At 39.6% G+C, this 16,480-nt stretch overlaps 1 protein-coding gene across 1 annotated transcript in view; it reads right to left on the bottom strand.

The window, feature by feature from the left end:
• Nucleotides 1-16,480, bottom strand: part of DOCK11 (dedicator of cytokinesis 11) — a 165,764-nt gene that overhangs the window by 124,437 nt on the left and 24,847 nt on the right. The window contains 6 exon segments of the mRNA XM_042782197.1: nucleotides 627-703; nucleotides 859-981; nucleotides 2,965-3,047; nucleotides 4,519-4,641; nucleotides 11,110-11,322; nucleotides 12,527-12,667. Coding sequence (XP_042638131.1) covers nucleotides 627-703; nucleotides 859-981; nucleotides 2,965-3,047; nucleotides 4,519-4,641; nucleotides 11,110-11,322; nucleotides 12,527-12,667 — 760 coding nt within the window.

The following is a 16,480-nucleotide window of genomic DNA, read 5'->3' as shown; positions in this document are numbered from 1 at the left end:
AGGTTGGGCAATCCTACTTCTGTAGTGATACTGCCTCGGAAACCCAAGGAGGGGTCGCTATGAGTCGGGTTTGACTTGACGGCACATAACAACAATGGAAATCTACTGCCAAACTGTACTCTTGTCCATGATATATGATGGTGCCTGGCCAAATCCTAGCCAGCCATCAGACTGTGTCACTTTAAACGTTTCTGTAAATATGATAGATTTGCAAACACCTTTAGATGTTTTAATCTGCATTACTAAGATTACTAGAGATAGATTTTGTCCCCTAATATTTACTACTCATTTAATTTTATTTCTTGCTAATTGTCTTTCATGTCTTCTGTCCACTTTTCTACTAGGATCTTAACATCCTTCACCTTGCAAACCCTTCTCCTTTTTGATCCCTCAGCTGATGACAGAAGTAGAAACTCAACCAAGACAAAAGGCAGCATCAACGAATGGAGACATGCTCCCATCATCATATATTATATATGAAGCAGCATCTGAGAAAACCAACTGAATCAAGTCACTTCCTACTGCATAAATATTCACCATGCAAACGTTTACAGAAATACCACAATGGTAAAAACCTGACATTCAAAAATAGCCTTAAGGTTTATTTGTCATATGCAAGTTCTTACTTGATAAATCCACAGGAACACATTCTACTGTGATGTTTAGCTGCCCAGGAATAATCTGTAATTTGGTCTTCTCTGGCCTAGGTATAAAATAAGAATATTTTAGATTTAAAAATTATGAATACTTAAAATTTTAAGAACCTGGTTTCACCCGTTGATGACTTACATTCATCATTTTAAGAAACTTACAATCCATCTATTATATTCATCTACTGCCATAACTCCATTTACTCACTTCTTATATTCCGACAGCAACTTGAGAATATCTTCATTAGAAAGCTTGCTACTGTCTTGTTTATACAAAGGAGAAAATCTCCCTTCCAGATCCAAAGAGCCTTGAATATCTTTGAAAATGGGTCTAAAACAGGAACAGAAAGATTTTCTTTTTTTAATTCTAAAGTATTGATAAAATAAAATGGGAACGTAAAATGGTGAAACCACTTTGGAAAATGGTTTTGCAGTTTCTCATGACCTTAAGTATACACCTACCCCATGACTCAGCAATTCCACTCCTGGGTCTTTACCCAAGAGAAATGAAAGTATACATCTACACAAAGAGTTGTATATGAATGTTCATATCAGATTTATTTGTTATATGCCCTAACTGATAATGACATGGATGTCCATCAACAAATGATGGATAAACTGTGGCATACTCACAATGGGCTGCTACTCAAAACGAACTACTAAGATATACAATAGCATGGATGAATCTCAAAAGCATGTTCAGCAAAAGAAGCCAAACACAAAGGAAGTATAGACTGTATGATTCCACTCATGAAGTTTTAGAACAGAGAAAAGTCATCAAGAGTAATAACTCCATCTGTGGTTGCCTGGGGGCAGGGCTGGGAGAGCTAACCAGACAAGGGTATGAGGAAACTTTCTGGCATGATGAATGTGTCCCAAATAGTGGTTAGGGTGATGGTTATATGACTGTGTACATTTGTGAAATTCATCAAATTGAACATTTCAAATATGTGCATTTTATCAAATGTAAAGTACACCTCAAAGTTGATAAAATTAGATATTTAAGGAAATTGTATATGTAGAGTTTCCAATATGAATGTGAATTATTCCCTCTCCCTCCTTTCCCCCTCTTCCCAAGTCGGAACTGACTTGACAGCTGTGTGAGTTTGATTTGTTTTTTCTGATACATGCTGTGTGACCACAGGCAAGGATTATTTTATCTTGTATGCCTGGATTTACTCATCTCCAAGATGAGGATAACAGTCCACCCTTAGGAAAATACACATGAAGCACTTAAACCAGTGCCTGGTACAGAGTTAACACTTAACAACTGTTAATAACAACAGTAGCAGCAATTGACTTTTCAGGTTGGGGCATCAAAAAGTATGCTGATGTGTTTACAAGTGGTGGTTCACCTCTCACAATGCTTAAATATACCTACCTCCACTAGTTTTTGTCATTCACCTACCCTTGGCTATCTTTTCTACCAGTCTACAAAACAAGGACAATGTGTCTTTTCATCTATCAATGTACAATGCATTTTGAGACCTTCTGATAAATGAAATTATTATAAATAGTGGCAGACAGAAGAGTTAATTAACTTAGAATCTCCTACCCTTATGCTACTCCCTAGCACCCACTGAACATAATTGATGGAATTATTCAGAACATGTTGCCCTTTCCTGAGAAGTTCTAGTGAGTTGTACAGGCTGTCCCTACAAACAAGGAAGTGAACCTCTACTTTAAAGGGAGAGTAAGCAAGAAAAGTGTAAGTCATCACTATACAGACTTCCAAGATTTTGTTAAAATAATGTAACCCACCATAAGATATGAGATACATACATACATACATATAATCACTCACTTTCAAATACACCCCCCCGAAAGGTTTGCTGAATTTATTATCAGGATGTAAGAAAGTCTATTAATTAATTATACACTTTTACTTAACAACAGAATTCTTTTTTTCCCTAATTTTTAGTGTATTTTCCAGAATTATTTGATGACAGTTTTTCAAAGCATAAACTCGGCCAATTCTGAAATAGTGGGCATATTGTACATAATTCACTAGAATTTCTGGTTTTCTGGAGAAAAAACATTCCAAATAAGCTCTGCTTTAAAACATAATCAAATTAAGTGGTGTCAGTCAAATCGGGAACTAAAGCCAAAGAAAATGTCTCCAGAGCAAGACATATGAAGAAATGGCAGAGTCTTTGGTACCCAGAAAATTCTGAAAGAAAGAAGTCTTACATCTCAAGCGTCCCAAGAAACAAGTGGTCTGCCAGAGACACACTGTTGAATGCTGGTCAGGGCCATAGCCCTCAACTTCCCATGACAGCATGAATAGAAGAGTCAGGATTCTATTTGTACAAACCTGGCAGCCCAAGCAAAGGGCATTCTGTATTGTCCAAGGCGGCTACACACTTGCTTAGCTGTCCTGTGCACCTTCTGGGCCGTCTAAGGTCAGAAATGAGAAGAAGGACTCATATTTGTTCAAACTGCCATGAACCCACACAGGAAAATAATTCCCAAACTTACTGAAACAAACATCAAAATTCTAGGGAAGAAAAATTAAGGAGCCACAAATAAAACACAACATGCAGTAACTACCAACTTTACAAGACCTAAGTATTTCTTAAAGGCTTTATGTTTTCTCATTTACAGAGTCTTCATCAATGTATCAGAAAACAGGCAACATGGATGAACGGAATGTTCTGTACCAACGATCTTTACCAGGAAAGTTTTAAGCAGTTTTCACATGTATTTGCTTTCACATCCCAGGCAAATGCTCATCATTCTTGTTCTGGACCCAGTTGGTCTTTTTATTTCCAAGATAAGGAACAAGTGACCAAGAGTCAATGCAATTAGTCTCATGTGGGCAGGAACCTCTGTTTGGACAGGCACTAAGAGATGACAAAGGAGATAAACTGCCTATGGAGCCTGAACACGCTGTGAAATGCTGGCTGGATGCGTCTCCCCAGGGATGCCTAATGCTGGAGGCTTTTATGTGCATTGTGAAGACATTTTATTCCCTCACAAATTAGTCACAAGTCTCCTCAGCATCTTCCACCTAATAAACACTATCTGGATACATGACTAAATGTCACGCACAACAGATCAACTCTCATAAATACACAGTAGCTGGAGCACTGCTAATGATCTGTACGCCATAAATGCTTTCCTTCTGTGGACCTCAGTTTTCTCATTTATAAAATGAGGGGGTGGGGGCACATCAATGGCTTCCAAACGTTTGGAATTCATGGTCCAGAAATTTGGGTGATTGATAAAGGTTGCTAACTTTTAATTTTGCCACTGAAGGACATAAAACAAGACAATTGAAAATAACAACAACAACCCTACTGTTTAATACCCCAGCATTTCGGGACAGTGAGAGAGGTTTAACATTTAAAAGTAGGAAGGACAAAAATCTCAGACTAAAGGACAGCCCTTCTAATTGAGTACATTTAGTTTGACGAAACATCCACTAGCTTGTCTTTATTATCTTTATTCCACTACGGACAAGAGTAAATCTGGGTACAAACTGGCATCTGGGAATCACAGGACTAGATCTTTTTCACCCTGCAGCTTTGACATTCTTGCATGGTATGTGGGCTGGGAGTGAGAAGAGGAGCTATTGGCAAGGATTTGGTGTCAATTAACAGATGTTGTCTAAAAGCCTTTAGCTTATTTTGATAAGCAGAAATCAGACTGTCACATAAACAGAACATAAATGAAAAGAAACAAAAACGACATGTTCAAGCTGTAGCATGCATCCTGGTGTAGCATACCGTCTTTTCAAAATATAGCATGCTCACAGAGCACATTTTTCTTCTTCCTAAGGGGTCACTGGCAATGTGATTTAAAATATCTATAAAAGGAAAATTCTCTATTACGAGCTGAAATGCTCACAAATGGTCTTTATAAATACCTTCACTGGGTCTGAATTTTTGATGTATGGTTCCGCACAGTGTGTAATGTTGCCCTGTAGCACTTTTTCAATTCGTGCTACCAGAAAAATTTCAGGATGTGGATTTGTCACTGAGAAGATGCCCTGTAAAAAAAAAATTGCTTCCGTTAGACTTTTAAAAAATTTTTACTTAACCATATACATACAATTGTTTGGCTAATAATCCCTAGTAGAGTGTTTACTATAAACCAAAAAACCAAACTTGTTGCCAACAAGTTGATTCTGACTCATGTTGACCCCGTGTATTACAGAACAGGGTCCATAGGTTTTTCTAGAGTGTTCAGTATATAGAATGTTGACATTCAACATAGGATCATGCCCTATTGTTAGTTGCCATCAAGACAGCTGACTCATGGTGACCTTATATGTAACACAATGAAACGCTGCCCAGTTCTGTGCCATCCTTACAAGTGTTGCTATGCTTGAGGTCACTGTTGAAACCACTGTGTCAATCCATCTCATTGAAGGCCGGCCTCTTTTTCTCTGACCCTCTACCCTAGCACCTAGAATTAGATAACATTTCTTTTCATACAGTTTGCAAAGCTCCCAGTTTCCTTTCAAGACAGATTTTACTTTTAGTCAACATTTCACACCTATTAGCCCTTAAGTGCAGGTGTTACCTTTGCTGTTTAACCTCTTCCATTTGGCTTGTTTTTCAAGGTGTATTTGTTGACCTAACGAATACAATATGCACGGTCTGGCTTAATTGGCCTGTACTAAAATAGTGTGCATCTCTCAAGTGGAACTGGATATGCACATGCATATGCATGTAACTCCAAAGTAATTCACTCACATTTAATTAATGCTAATTGCAGCTAAGAAGGAAGAAAATACTTTACTGCTCTGTGTAACATAAAAATGAAATCATCCTGTTAGAAAATGTTCCTCTGTTGATGTGAAAGAGCTCTGTGGCTTTCAATGGAAAGGTAGGGAATAGAGGATCCAAAACTCTTTTTGTCCCCATACACTTTACTTAAGAGTACCCAAGGAGACACAACCAACACTGTATCAGTTTTCGTCGAATGTATGTGGAACCATCATGTTATTCCCTACCCAGTTCCTTCCAAACAGAATATCCTCTAAATGGCCTATCAGTTGGCTATGTCTGCTATTTAAAGGAGCACCACACAAACTGATCTGAGCGGAAAAAATCCATCACTGGGATGCTATCAAGTTTTATTTTTCAACTTGGCATATTACGAACTGTGTTAATATAAAGCTTTCCGGTTTTCAGGATTTCAGACACATTATCTCATTTAATTCCCGATAGAACATTTTAAAGTAAAGAAGGCAGAAGAGAAAACTGAGTGTTAGGGGCTAAGTAATTCCCCACAAAGTCAACCGGCTTGTAAGGAGCCCAGACAGTGGCCGATTCAGCCTGAAATCCCCAAGCAGCAAGCACGGAACAAAGTGATTAAAAACTGCGCAGGAGTCAAAATGCCTGGGTTCAAACTGATTCTACTGTTTATGGGTTTAGGCGAGTCATGACCTCCTTAAATCTCAAGTTTCTCATGTATCAGATGAAGATGATGATAATGATAGCAATTTTGTACACTTTTATGGACTTGAATAAAATAATGCCCATTAGCTACCTAGTTGCTAGGGTGGCCCAAGTGTCTCAAAGTCACAGAACTTACTTCTGGAACTGCTGGGAACAGGCTGCTAGAGCTTTAAGATGCAGCTGGCATAATGGAGCTGAGCAATGCACCCTGAATGCAATTTTCTGCTTACTAATTGGCACGTAACTGTACTGGATGCTTTTCACGCATTCTCTCTCATTTAGTCTTCATCAAAACCCTTGAATGTAGCCACTACTATATACACATTTTATAGATTATGAAACTGAGGCTCAAGTTTTGTAGCTTACTTAGGGTTATACAGAGTAAGAGGTTAAGAAGGGTAGAAGCCAGGGCTTCTAGATACAGAACTGTTGTAGTTCAGTTTGTGTGTCAACTTGGCTGGGCAGCTGGATGTAGTATTCCCTATGATGAGGCTGGTAATCAACTCCACGGTGGGATCTATTGGGAGCAGCTGAGTAGCTGCCTTAGGGATGTGGTCTGCTTCACGTATATAAAGAGAACCCTAGGGGATAATCTCTAGCTTATGGCATGCTTGAACTCTGCACGGAGCCGTGTCATTGTTCAGTAGCCTGCCATGCTCCGCTAACCTTGAGTATTATAATTTTACAGATGTTGATGATACATAAAAGCAGGTCATTTTCACTTGTTTGTCACTGATCTAAGCTGTACTTAGGATACACGGTGTGCCTGACACAATGCCGAGTGCTCTCTGGGGATAACACATCCTGTTTGAAGCTTACAATAGCCCTTGAATGTAGGTTCCATCATAATCTCCATTTTACAGATGAGGATGCTGAGGCACAGAAACATTCATTTTTAACTCACCAGGGATTCCAATGTGGGAAGATACTTCCTGGGAGCTGTTTTGACTTTTTTCTCCATCAGCTTCCTCCCCTCCCCCTGAACTGAGTTCAAAAGAATTACAGCCAGAGCCCAGGAACACTGTGTGGGCAGGAAACATGGTCCTTTGGGCCAGGCTTCTGGCCTATCGCTCCATTACCACCAAGGATACATGTCTGTGCCCCTGCAGGGTGGTTTTTACCCACTTTCCTGCCCCCTCCCTCCAGAGAAGGGGTCATGTTGGCCCCACCCAGCACCAACACTTACACTGCCTCCAGGGTATGTGGTGGTGGGGGATTCGACACTCCTTCCCCAGCCCAAAAACTGCTGCCTCCTGCTTGGGTGTCCACAGAGCTACAGGAAGGCAGACCCTCCAGAGTAAAGCAGCTCCCCCAAACCCCAGGTCAGCCAGGGTTCAATGTCAAGGTCAGAGAGTACTAAGTAAGCTCTGTCAGGGCATCTGGGAACAAACTGCCAGGCAGCTGAGAGTAAAGCAAGTAGTCACAGTAGCTGTTTAATGTCAGGGAGGTCAAGTCATTCTACAATGGACCCAACTCTCTCTTTTCCTGTGGCCATCCCTGCTGTGGCTCTTCAGAAAGAAGATACTGGAGAGCATGACCCCAGGGAGTGAGCAGCCTAGAGCAGCCTCAAAATCGAATCCATCCTGTTGCCTCTTCCTGTAGATGACACAGCCATTTGAGTAGTGTAGGGTCTAGAAGGGGCTGCCAGGCAGCCCTTTCTAGGAACACTGGGGAACTGGGTTGTTTCCTTCTCTCTAGGGTGATACAAGAGGAGATCTGGTGGTGTAGTGGTTAAGGCATTTGGCTCCTAACCAAAATGTCAGCGGTCTGAACCCACCGGCCGCTCCATGGAAGAAAGATAAAGCAGTCTGCTTCTGTAAAAAGATTTACAGCCTTGGAAACCCAATGGGGGTCACTGTGAGTGGGAATCAACTCTATGACAGTGCATTGAGTTTAGGGTGACATAGAAAGCAGTAGAGCACAGGGGTTAAATCCTGGGCTTTGGAGCCTTCTAGACCTAGCATCACCTTGGACAAGTCATTTGACTGCTCTATGTCTCAGTTTGCTCATCTGTAAAATGAAGATAGAAACACTACTTATCTACTTTACTGGGTTGTTATAGGGATTGACTTCATACAGTTGGAGTACCTAGAGAAATACAATGGCAATAATAAACACTCACCAAATCATTCTGATTGCTATAGTAAGAAATCAATAAACATTGTCAAATTAATGAGCTAAGATTAGTGTTCAGATCTAACTTTTAGACTCACTCCTACCTGGCATTGCTTCCTGGTCCTACATAGGAAAAAGTTGAGAAACAGACTTCTTGAAAATAAAATCCTCAACTATTTGAAGAAAATAGCCACTTCCTGATACCTTTACATGATCTGGAAAAAGGTGCAGAATAAATCCACCTTAAGACACTGCCCATCACTCTCACCTTTCCAGCATTCATCCATTCCTTTGGGGCCTCATTCAAGTCCAATATCCTTTGTGTGTTCACTCCTGATCACTGACCCCCTCCTCACATTCCAAACTCATCTAGTATCACTGTGTGATATAATTCAATACCTAATCACGTTCTGTACAGTAACATCGGTTATTTCAAACAGAACTGGGTTCAAATTCTACCTTCACCACTACTAGAGCTTTGTAATGGTGAGTAGTTTACTTAACCTCCCTGAGTGTCAGTTTCCTTATCATAATTATATTATTTCACAAGACTATCATGATTATCGGGAGCTCTAGTGGTGTTGTGGTTAAAGCATTAGGCTGTTAACCAAAAGGTCAGTAGTTTGAACCCACCAGTCACTCCTGGGAGAAAGATGAAGCAGCCTGTTTCTGTACAGATTTACAGCCTTGCAAACCCTATGGGGGCAGTTCTACTCTGTCTTAAAGTTGGAATTGACTCCATGGCAGCAGGCTTGGTTTCATCATGAGACAACAACTAGGCACACAGGGGATATTTTAAAAAAAGTGTTGATTTTCTTACTGACCTTGATTATAAATTAGATGAAACCTGAAACCACAATTTAAACTCCCTGCATCAAACATATATCTGAGTACAATGAAGTAATACAGTAAATACATCATTGGTTTAAAATTACTTATTTAATATTTCAGGGAAAATTTTTTAATACATAATCCAATAGCAAGCTCCCAAACAATTTTGTGCTTGCTTGACCTCTTTTAGAAACACGTGACATCATAGAAGTGAACCCTATAATCTGGGTAATGAAATACAGGGCTATAGAAAACAAGGCACAACTCGGCTGGGGGGGGGGAAGCTACCACCCAAAAGGGTCAATAGTCCCAAAAGGGTAGTGATAACACATGTAAATCTTCCCCTACCGTTTGGGAATCTGCATCAATGAACATGTTTGACCCCAAAACATGGGGACAATCCAACAAACAAAGTAAGATGTATGCATATGGATGTTCAATGCAGTGTTATTTATGACACCAAAAAAACAGATACCCTAATTAGCTTTATCAGTGGAATACCATGTTAACCGGTAGTAATCATGTGGCTCATCTACAGATATTGATACAGGATATTAATGGCTATTTAACATGATGTTGTTAAATGAATGAAGTAGCTATAAAATAGATATAAAATAGAATGAACATAATTTTTATAAGAAACCCACTAAAAACTCTAAATCATAGTGACCCCAAAGGGTTTCCAAGGCTGTAAATCTTTATGGAAGTAGCTTGCCTCATCTTCCTCCCACAGAGCAGCTTGTGGGTTTGAACTACCAACCTTCTGGTTAACAGCCAAATGCCTTACCCACAGTGCCATAAGACACATATAATATGTATGTGTTTATATAAACAACACAGATATCTAAAACTATGTTCACTTAAATGTTAATAGTTATTATCTATGGGTGATACTTTTCACTTTTTTTTTGGTATTGCTTAAATTTTCTACAAAAGTATGCATTTATCCTCATAATTAAGGAGCTCTGGTGGTGCAGTGCCTAAGGCATTTGACTACTAAGCAGAAGACTGGCAGTTCAAACCCACCAGCTGCTCTGCAGAAGGAAAATGAGGCAATCTACTTCTGTAAAGAGCTACCACCTTGGAAACCCAGTGGGGTCTCTATGAGTTGGAATTGACTCGATGGCTGTGGGTTTGGTTTGTTTTTCATCTTTATAATTTTAAAAAAAGTAACAACATTTTTACTTTGGGAAAAATAAGTCTCCTTACAATGTGAGCTGCTTTGCTCTTCTACTTCTTCCCACTTTAGTTTCATGACATGCTCCTGTTTCCTTTCAGCTACAGAAGTCTAGGGGGAAGATCATCAATTCTGCTTCCCCTAAGTTCTTATGGCCTCCAAACCAACTGCCATCAAGTCGATTCTGACTCATAGCAATCCTATAGGGCAGAGTGGAACTGCCCCACAGGGTTTCTAAGGTTGTAAATGTTTATTGAAGCAGACTGCCTCATCTTTCTCCTGTAGGGTAGCTGGTAGGTTCAAACCACCAACCTTTTGTTTAGCAGCTGAATGCCTTAAGCACTGTGCCACTAGAGTACCGTTATGGCCCCAAATCTGGTTAAAATGCCAGGGAACTATTAAGGGTCTTTTTAAAGAGAGTTCTTTGAACTAGATAGGACAGAAGAGGTAGCTCTAACACAACCAGTTCCCTCTCACTGCTTTTCAACTAGAACCCCCTTGACAATGGGGATAAAGAATCTTTATGCTTCCTTAAAACTATGTATTTCATAATGGACGTATGGAATTAGGATGTGAAAGTTATTGTACGGCTGTTTTTCCTTCAAACCATTAGGGAACCCAGTGCCTTGCTCAGAAGTATGCACATGGGTGTGTGTTTGTGTATCAGCATTCCATCTTACGTATATTTCCTTTGGATCTCATATCATGGTCCCATTGAAAATGTTACTTCACCAAGGTATTACTATCACGTTCAGTGGTTTCCATTTTTTTCCTCTAACTTCCATCACCAGGAAAAAAAATACCTACAGACAGACTTCAAAAGAGCTGGAATGCCCAAGAAAACATTGGCCTGGAACCACGAAAGCTCCTAAGGGTGTTTCTCCTTCTTATTCTGAATGTGCCACAAAGGCTCACGATCATTCTTTACCTGTTTTATGTAGCGTAGCTGAGATTCAGCAATTCCATGAATGAAAGACTCAGGTGAAGAACCTTTTCGGTTTTCATCACTGGCCAGTTGGCCTGAAGTGCCCCACAGCATTTCACGGACAGATGGGGGATTTAAGTCTATGTGGAAGTCAGCTGAAATCTTACAATTGTTTTTTACATCAAATAAGGCAAGATTGATAAAAAAAGGTTCAACCTGAAAATGAAAACAAGTTAAATTTTGAAACTAATACTTTGTGGGTACAGGGGAGGCTCAAGTAGGAGGGAAACTAATTGTAATAAAAATTTTTTTTCTTTAAATCATTCAAGCTGCTTTGAGTACAGTTCTTTTCTGAACTGAGTAAATAATAGTCTTTAGCTAAAATGTCATTGTGGTTCATCTGCATGTAAGAAAAGGACAGATTCAAACTTCAGCAAATTTTAACTTTGGTCACGTGTAAATAATTTCACACATTATCAATTGAAGAGAAAACACTGTAGAAGTCAGAAGCTATGTTTAAAGAACATCAACTGCTCAATGAACAAAATTTAATTCTTTATATGTATATTGAATTTACCTAAAAAGATGATGCCAATATTGCAAAGCAAATGTGAATCTTTACTTTTGATACATTACAACTTCTAAAACAATACATTTCATACAAGCTAGCATCAATCAACATCAAATTACTTGACAAAAGCTTTGCCCCATCAGCAGTTTTGGAAGGCATGATTCCTCCCTACAGATGGCACTGGAAAGCTGGTCACAAAGAGAAATTTCATGCCAGATGGCATAAAGATTAATTAACCCTTTGCACACCAAAAGTCTGCTACTGCATTGTAGCTAATGTGTAAGAGACTCAATCATCATTGTTGGTATTTTTAAAAGATAAAACTAGGACCAAAAATAAAGGTAAGCATAAAATAAATCTGATGCTTTTAAGATGTATAGTTTCAAGTATTTCTAAGCAACTCAAATAATTTGTAACAAGTGAAAATTAGAATTTTCTCTGTGTAAAAAATGGGATCCCACTCGATGAGAATAGTGAGTGAGCCTAGCATGGTTCTGGTGTTCCTTATTCACGGATATGAATCAGTTTCCCAGAATTATTATCCTCTGGTAGAATTCATAAATTTGAGGATTTTCTAGGTTCTAAGCACATGGCCCTCTTCAATGTCAAGGGCCTACTCTATGTACTCTGCTATTCTGATTAGGGAAGACTTTAATAAATACTCTCAAGATAAAAATATATTCATATTTTGGCAAAAGAAAAAGCTGGATGAAATTCTGCCATGCCAAATTCATCATTTTTCATCCAGTAAATTAGTTCTCAGCTTCCCCCCAACAACAACAAAAAAATAATAAAGATATTTCTTTATGCACTGGTTCAATGAGGGCAAAAGAAAAAGGTCATACATACATTTGTGGGTGGTCCTTTTGTGTTGTCTCCAACTTGACCCAAGATATTAAACATTAAATCATGGCAATTTACCAGGAAACGTTTGTTACACTTTTCTTCAAATGGTTTTATATCAGGTTCAATTCCCGAAAAGTCCAACCTCTACAAAACAGATAATGAATAATTATACCCCCCAAAAAAAGAGGAATTAATGAAAATCTATAAGCAAAACTGGCAGCTCAGGATATTCTTCATTTAAACTTTTTCATTTGGTTATTCAACAAGCCTTTGTGGAACTTTTGCAATAAAGTTCAAACTCTAATGGAGAAATCTTGGAGGGGGATGATGAGAGTCTGATATAAGTCAATGGAAAAAAATCACAAGTCAGTATCATTTCCTACCAAAGCCCTAAATGTCATGACTCCCTAACTCCACCACCCCTCTGATGTCATCTTCTTGCCTTTTTCCCTCTATTCTAGCCAGAAGCCCTGGTGGCACAATGGTTAAGCTAATTAAGAGGTTGGTGGTTCTAACATACTGCGGCTTCACAAAACAAATATGTGACAGTCTGCTCCCATAAAGGGTACAGCTTTGTAAACTCTATGGGCCAGTTCTACCCAATCCTATAGGGTTGCTGTGAGTCGGAACTGACTCAACAGCACCCAACTGTTCCAGCCATGCTGGCCTCCCTCCTTGTTATTTTTCCAGCACACCAGTGTGCTCTCATCTCAGGGCCTTTGCACTTGCTGTTCTCTCTCTGGAGCCCTCTTCCCCCAGATAGCTGCTGGCTTGCTCCCTCACTTCATTCATGGGTCTGATCAATTGTCATTTCCACAAAGAGATCTTCTCTAACTCCCTATATAAAACCACATACTTCCTGACAGTCTATGCTCCCTTCCCCTGATATATTTTTCTAACATTGCTTTTTTTTTCTGTTTACTGTATAAACAATGTGTACATCCATGAGAACCCACACCTGTGGCTTCCAGCCAAACGAAAGACAGGCATATGAGTTGAACATTTACCTGAGGTAGATACACTCCTCGGAGAGAACAATCATGGGAGAAAGAAGGGCTGCTTATGCACAGGGAAACAGTTCAGGGGGCAGGAGTGCCTGGAGTGATAGACACTGGGAAGAGGTAATGATGGGGAGGAAGGGGAAGGGGAGCTGTTGCATTGTGGGAAACTGCAGTTAATGTCATGAGAAAAAGTGTATGTGAACTGTTGTATGGAAAGTGAATTTGTTCTGTAAATTTTCACCCAAATCACAATAATAATAAAAAAAAAATGTATACACCCATGATGGCAGAGAGTTTGTTTCCTTTATGAGCTATGCAGGAGGCAAAACTGACAGGAATGGGACTGGGAAGCAGCAAGAATAACACAATGGTCTCTAACTTGGGAGACTGGGTAGATAGTGGTGTTATGAACTTGTTGTTTGTAATTGTCAGGTGTCCTCAAGTTTGCTCTGACTCACAGCGACCCTGTGTACAACAGAACAAAACACTGCCTGGTCCTGTACCACTCACAATCCTTGCTATACCTGAGCCCATCACTGCAGCCACTGTGTCAATCCATCTTGTTGAGGGCCTTCCCTTCTTTTTCACTGACCCACTATTTTACCAAGCATGATATCCTTTCTCCAGGGAATGGCCCCTTCTGACCATGACCAAAGTAGGTGAGATGAAGTTTTATATATTTGTTTATTATATCCATAATAACATATTATACATTAAGTTATAAACTTGTGAAAATAAAAATTAACAGCAGATTTGGGGAGAAGGTGAGTAGAGATGATTAGCTTAGACTGGAATGTGTTGAATTTAAGGTACTGTAGGTAGGTGGCTGACAAAATGGGAGAAGTCTAGATCTGGATTTGGGGGTCAGTGGAATCTAAGGTGAGAAGGTGAGAAGGCAGACAAGGCTGGAATCCTGGGGACCATCTACATTTAAATGGTGAACAGAGGGAGAGGCATCTGCCTAGTTAAGTGATAAACACTGACTATAACAGAGCTGGGGGATGCACTCTGGTTGCCATAAAAGAGGTATTTTTCAAATGATTGGTATTTCAAAATAAAAAGTTAAAAATATCTTGGGAGCCAAGGAATTCCTTTCAGCAGAGGAGGAATCTGTCCTTCCTCCAAGAAACTCCTAGAAACCTCCTTAGCTCACAAGGTTCAGGCAACCTAAGTTCATCTGAATGTCTGAAGAGGCTTTTATTCTGTTCACAAATGGGAAGGAAAGTGTAAATTGTGAGACCATTTACTCTACTTTCATTAAGGCCAGAGACATGGTAGGCGGGAAATGATTGGGTGAATCAGAGCAGAATATACTGCCAAAATGGAAAACTCCAGCCAAGATACACAAGACTTTTTCTCAATTACCTAAGTAACTCAAGCCAAAACAGGTATTATGCCTGAAGAATTTTGGATAATTACAGCTGTTCTGACCTACCCTAGATCACTAGCACAATCCTCCTTAAATAGGCCTAAAGTGTAACATTTGTACCTGAAAGCATGATCCACCCCCCCAGTCTATTTATCTACAAAAGACATACACTTGTGTGGGACTAGACAGCTCCCTCTTGAACACTTATCTATCTATGGAGCCAGCAGAGGCAAGTCATTGCCATGGGAATCAATTCTTATTTCCGCCCATTTATCTGCCCTCTTCTCTGTCTTACTCAGACAGTGGAATGTGAAGAGAAACTGTATCAAACCACCCCAGACCCCAAATCCTTTCCCTTTTGGGGCCTGTGAGTGTAAATGTTGAGACATATGGCCCTTCCCCAGTAGTTAAAGTTTGAGTCATCCCTTCCATAAGCCAGAATTTCTTAATCTCTAAGGCCACTGGTAGAAAACATGTCCCTAAACACTGAACTATGGCCTAAAGGAAGGCTGGAATTATGGGATGGCACTTTACTTAGAAAGGGTGCTCAACACATGACAATATGGGTTTCTCTGTGGAAAGACTGCCTTTCATAATCAACATTACATTAAATTTTTTTGTTCTTAACACTTCATCACAATTTTGAGTTTTCCTCTCACTGTAGCTCACTGATAAACAACTGGACATCAGTGCAGTTCCATGACCACAAAAATTCTACTACACCACAAATTTTTAGAGATACTGGATTTAGTTTCAACCACAGTCAATTGACTCCTTTGTATGCAATGAAAGAGCCTGACGTGTCCAATTAGAGCCCAATCATCTGGGGGAAATCAAAGGCACAGAGGTGCTTGGAACAAGTATGTTTCTAAATGAGTATCTTAGAATGAACATTCTCAAGGGCTGCTATACTCTGATTTTTAAAACATAATTTACACTAAAACAATACTGCTGTAGGAATAAAAAAAGAAACTTTAAAAAATAAATTTCTCCAAATAGTTTTATTTTCTCATGATATGTTTTTATAAAGGAAAAACACTCTCATTACTTACTGATTATATACTTTTCCATTTGAAACAAAGTAAAATTTAAATTAAACTGTATGAAGCTTGAGGCTGGATGAACACTTAAAACTACTGCCCAGAGATAATCTTTTTTTTTAAATTTTTTAATTGTCATTTGGGTGAAAATTTACAGAGCAAATTCACCTTCCATACAGCAGTTCACATATACTTTGTCTCATGACATTGACCACAATTTACCACAATGCAACAGCTCCCCTTCCACTTCCTCCCCACAGTTACCTCTTCCCTGTGTCCATCCCTCCATACACTCCTGCCCCCTGAGGTGTCTCCCTGTGCATAAACAGCCCTTCTTTCTCCCATGGTTGTTCCATCCAAGGAGTATATCTACCTCAGGTAAATGTTCAACTCATATGCCTGTCCTTTGTTTGGCTGGAAGCCACAGGTGTGAGCTCAACTCCAGACCTGAAGGGCAACTAGGGCCCATAGTCTCAGTGGTTCCACCAGGCTCTATCAGACCAGCACTGAGATAATCTTTAAACCAAAAATATCCTCCAGAGTCTTC

Source organism: Orycteropus afer, unplaced genomic scaffold, assembly GCF_000298275.1.
Source record: "Orycteropus afer afer isolate SDZICR_OR568_19922 unplaced genomic scaffold, OryAfe1.0 scaffold00259, whole genome shotgun sequence".
NCBI lineage: Eukaryota > Metazoa > Chordata > Mammalia > Tubulidentata > Orycteropodidae > Orycteropus > Orycteropus afer.
The sequence above is the reverse complement of the archived record's forward strand: the minus strand, read 5'-3'. Positions and strand labels throughout refer to the sequence as shown.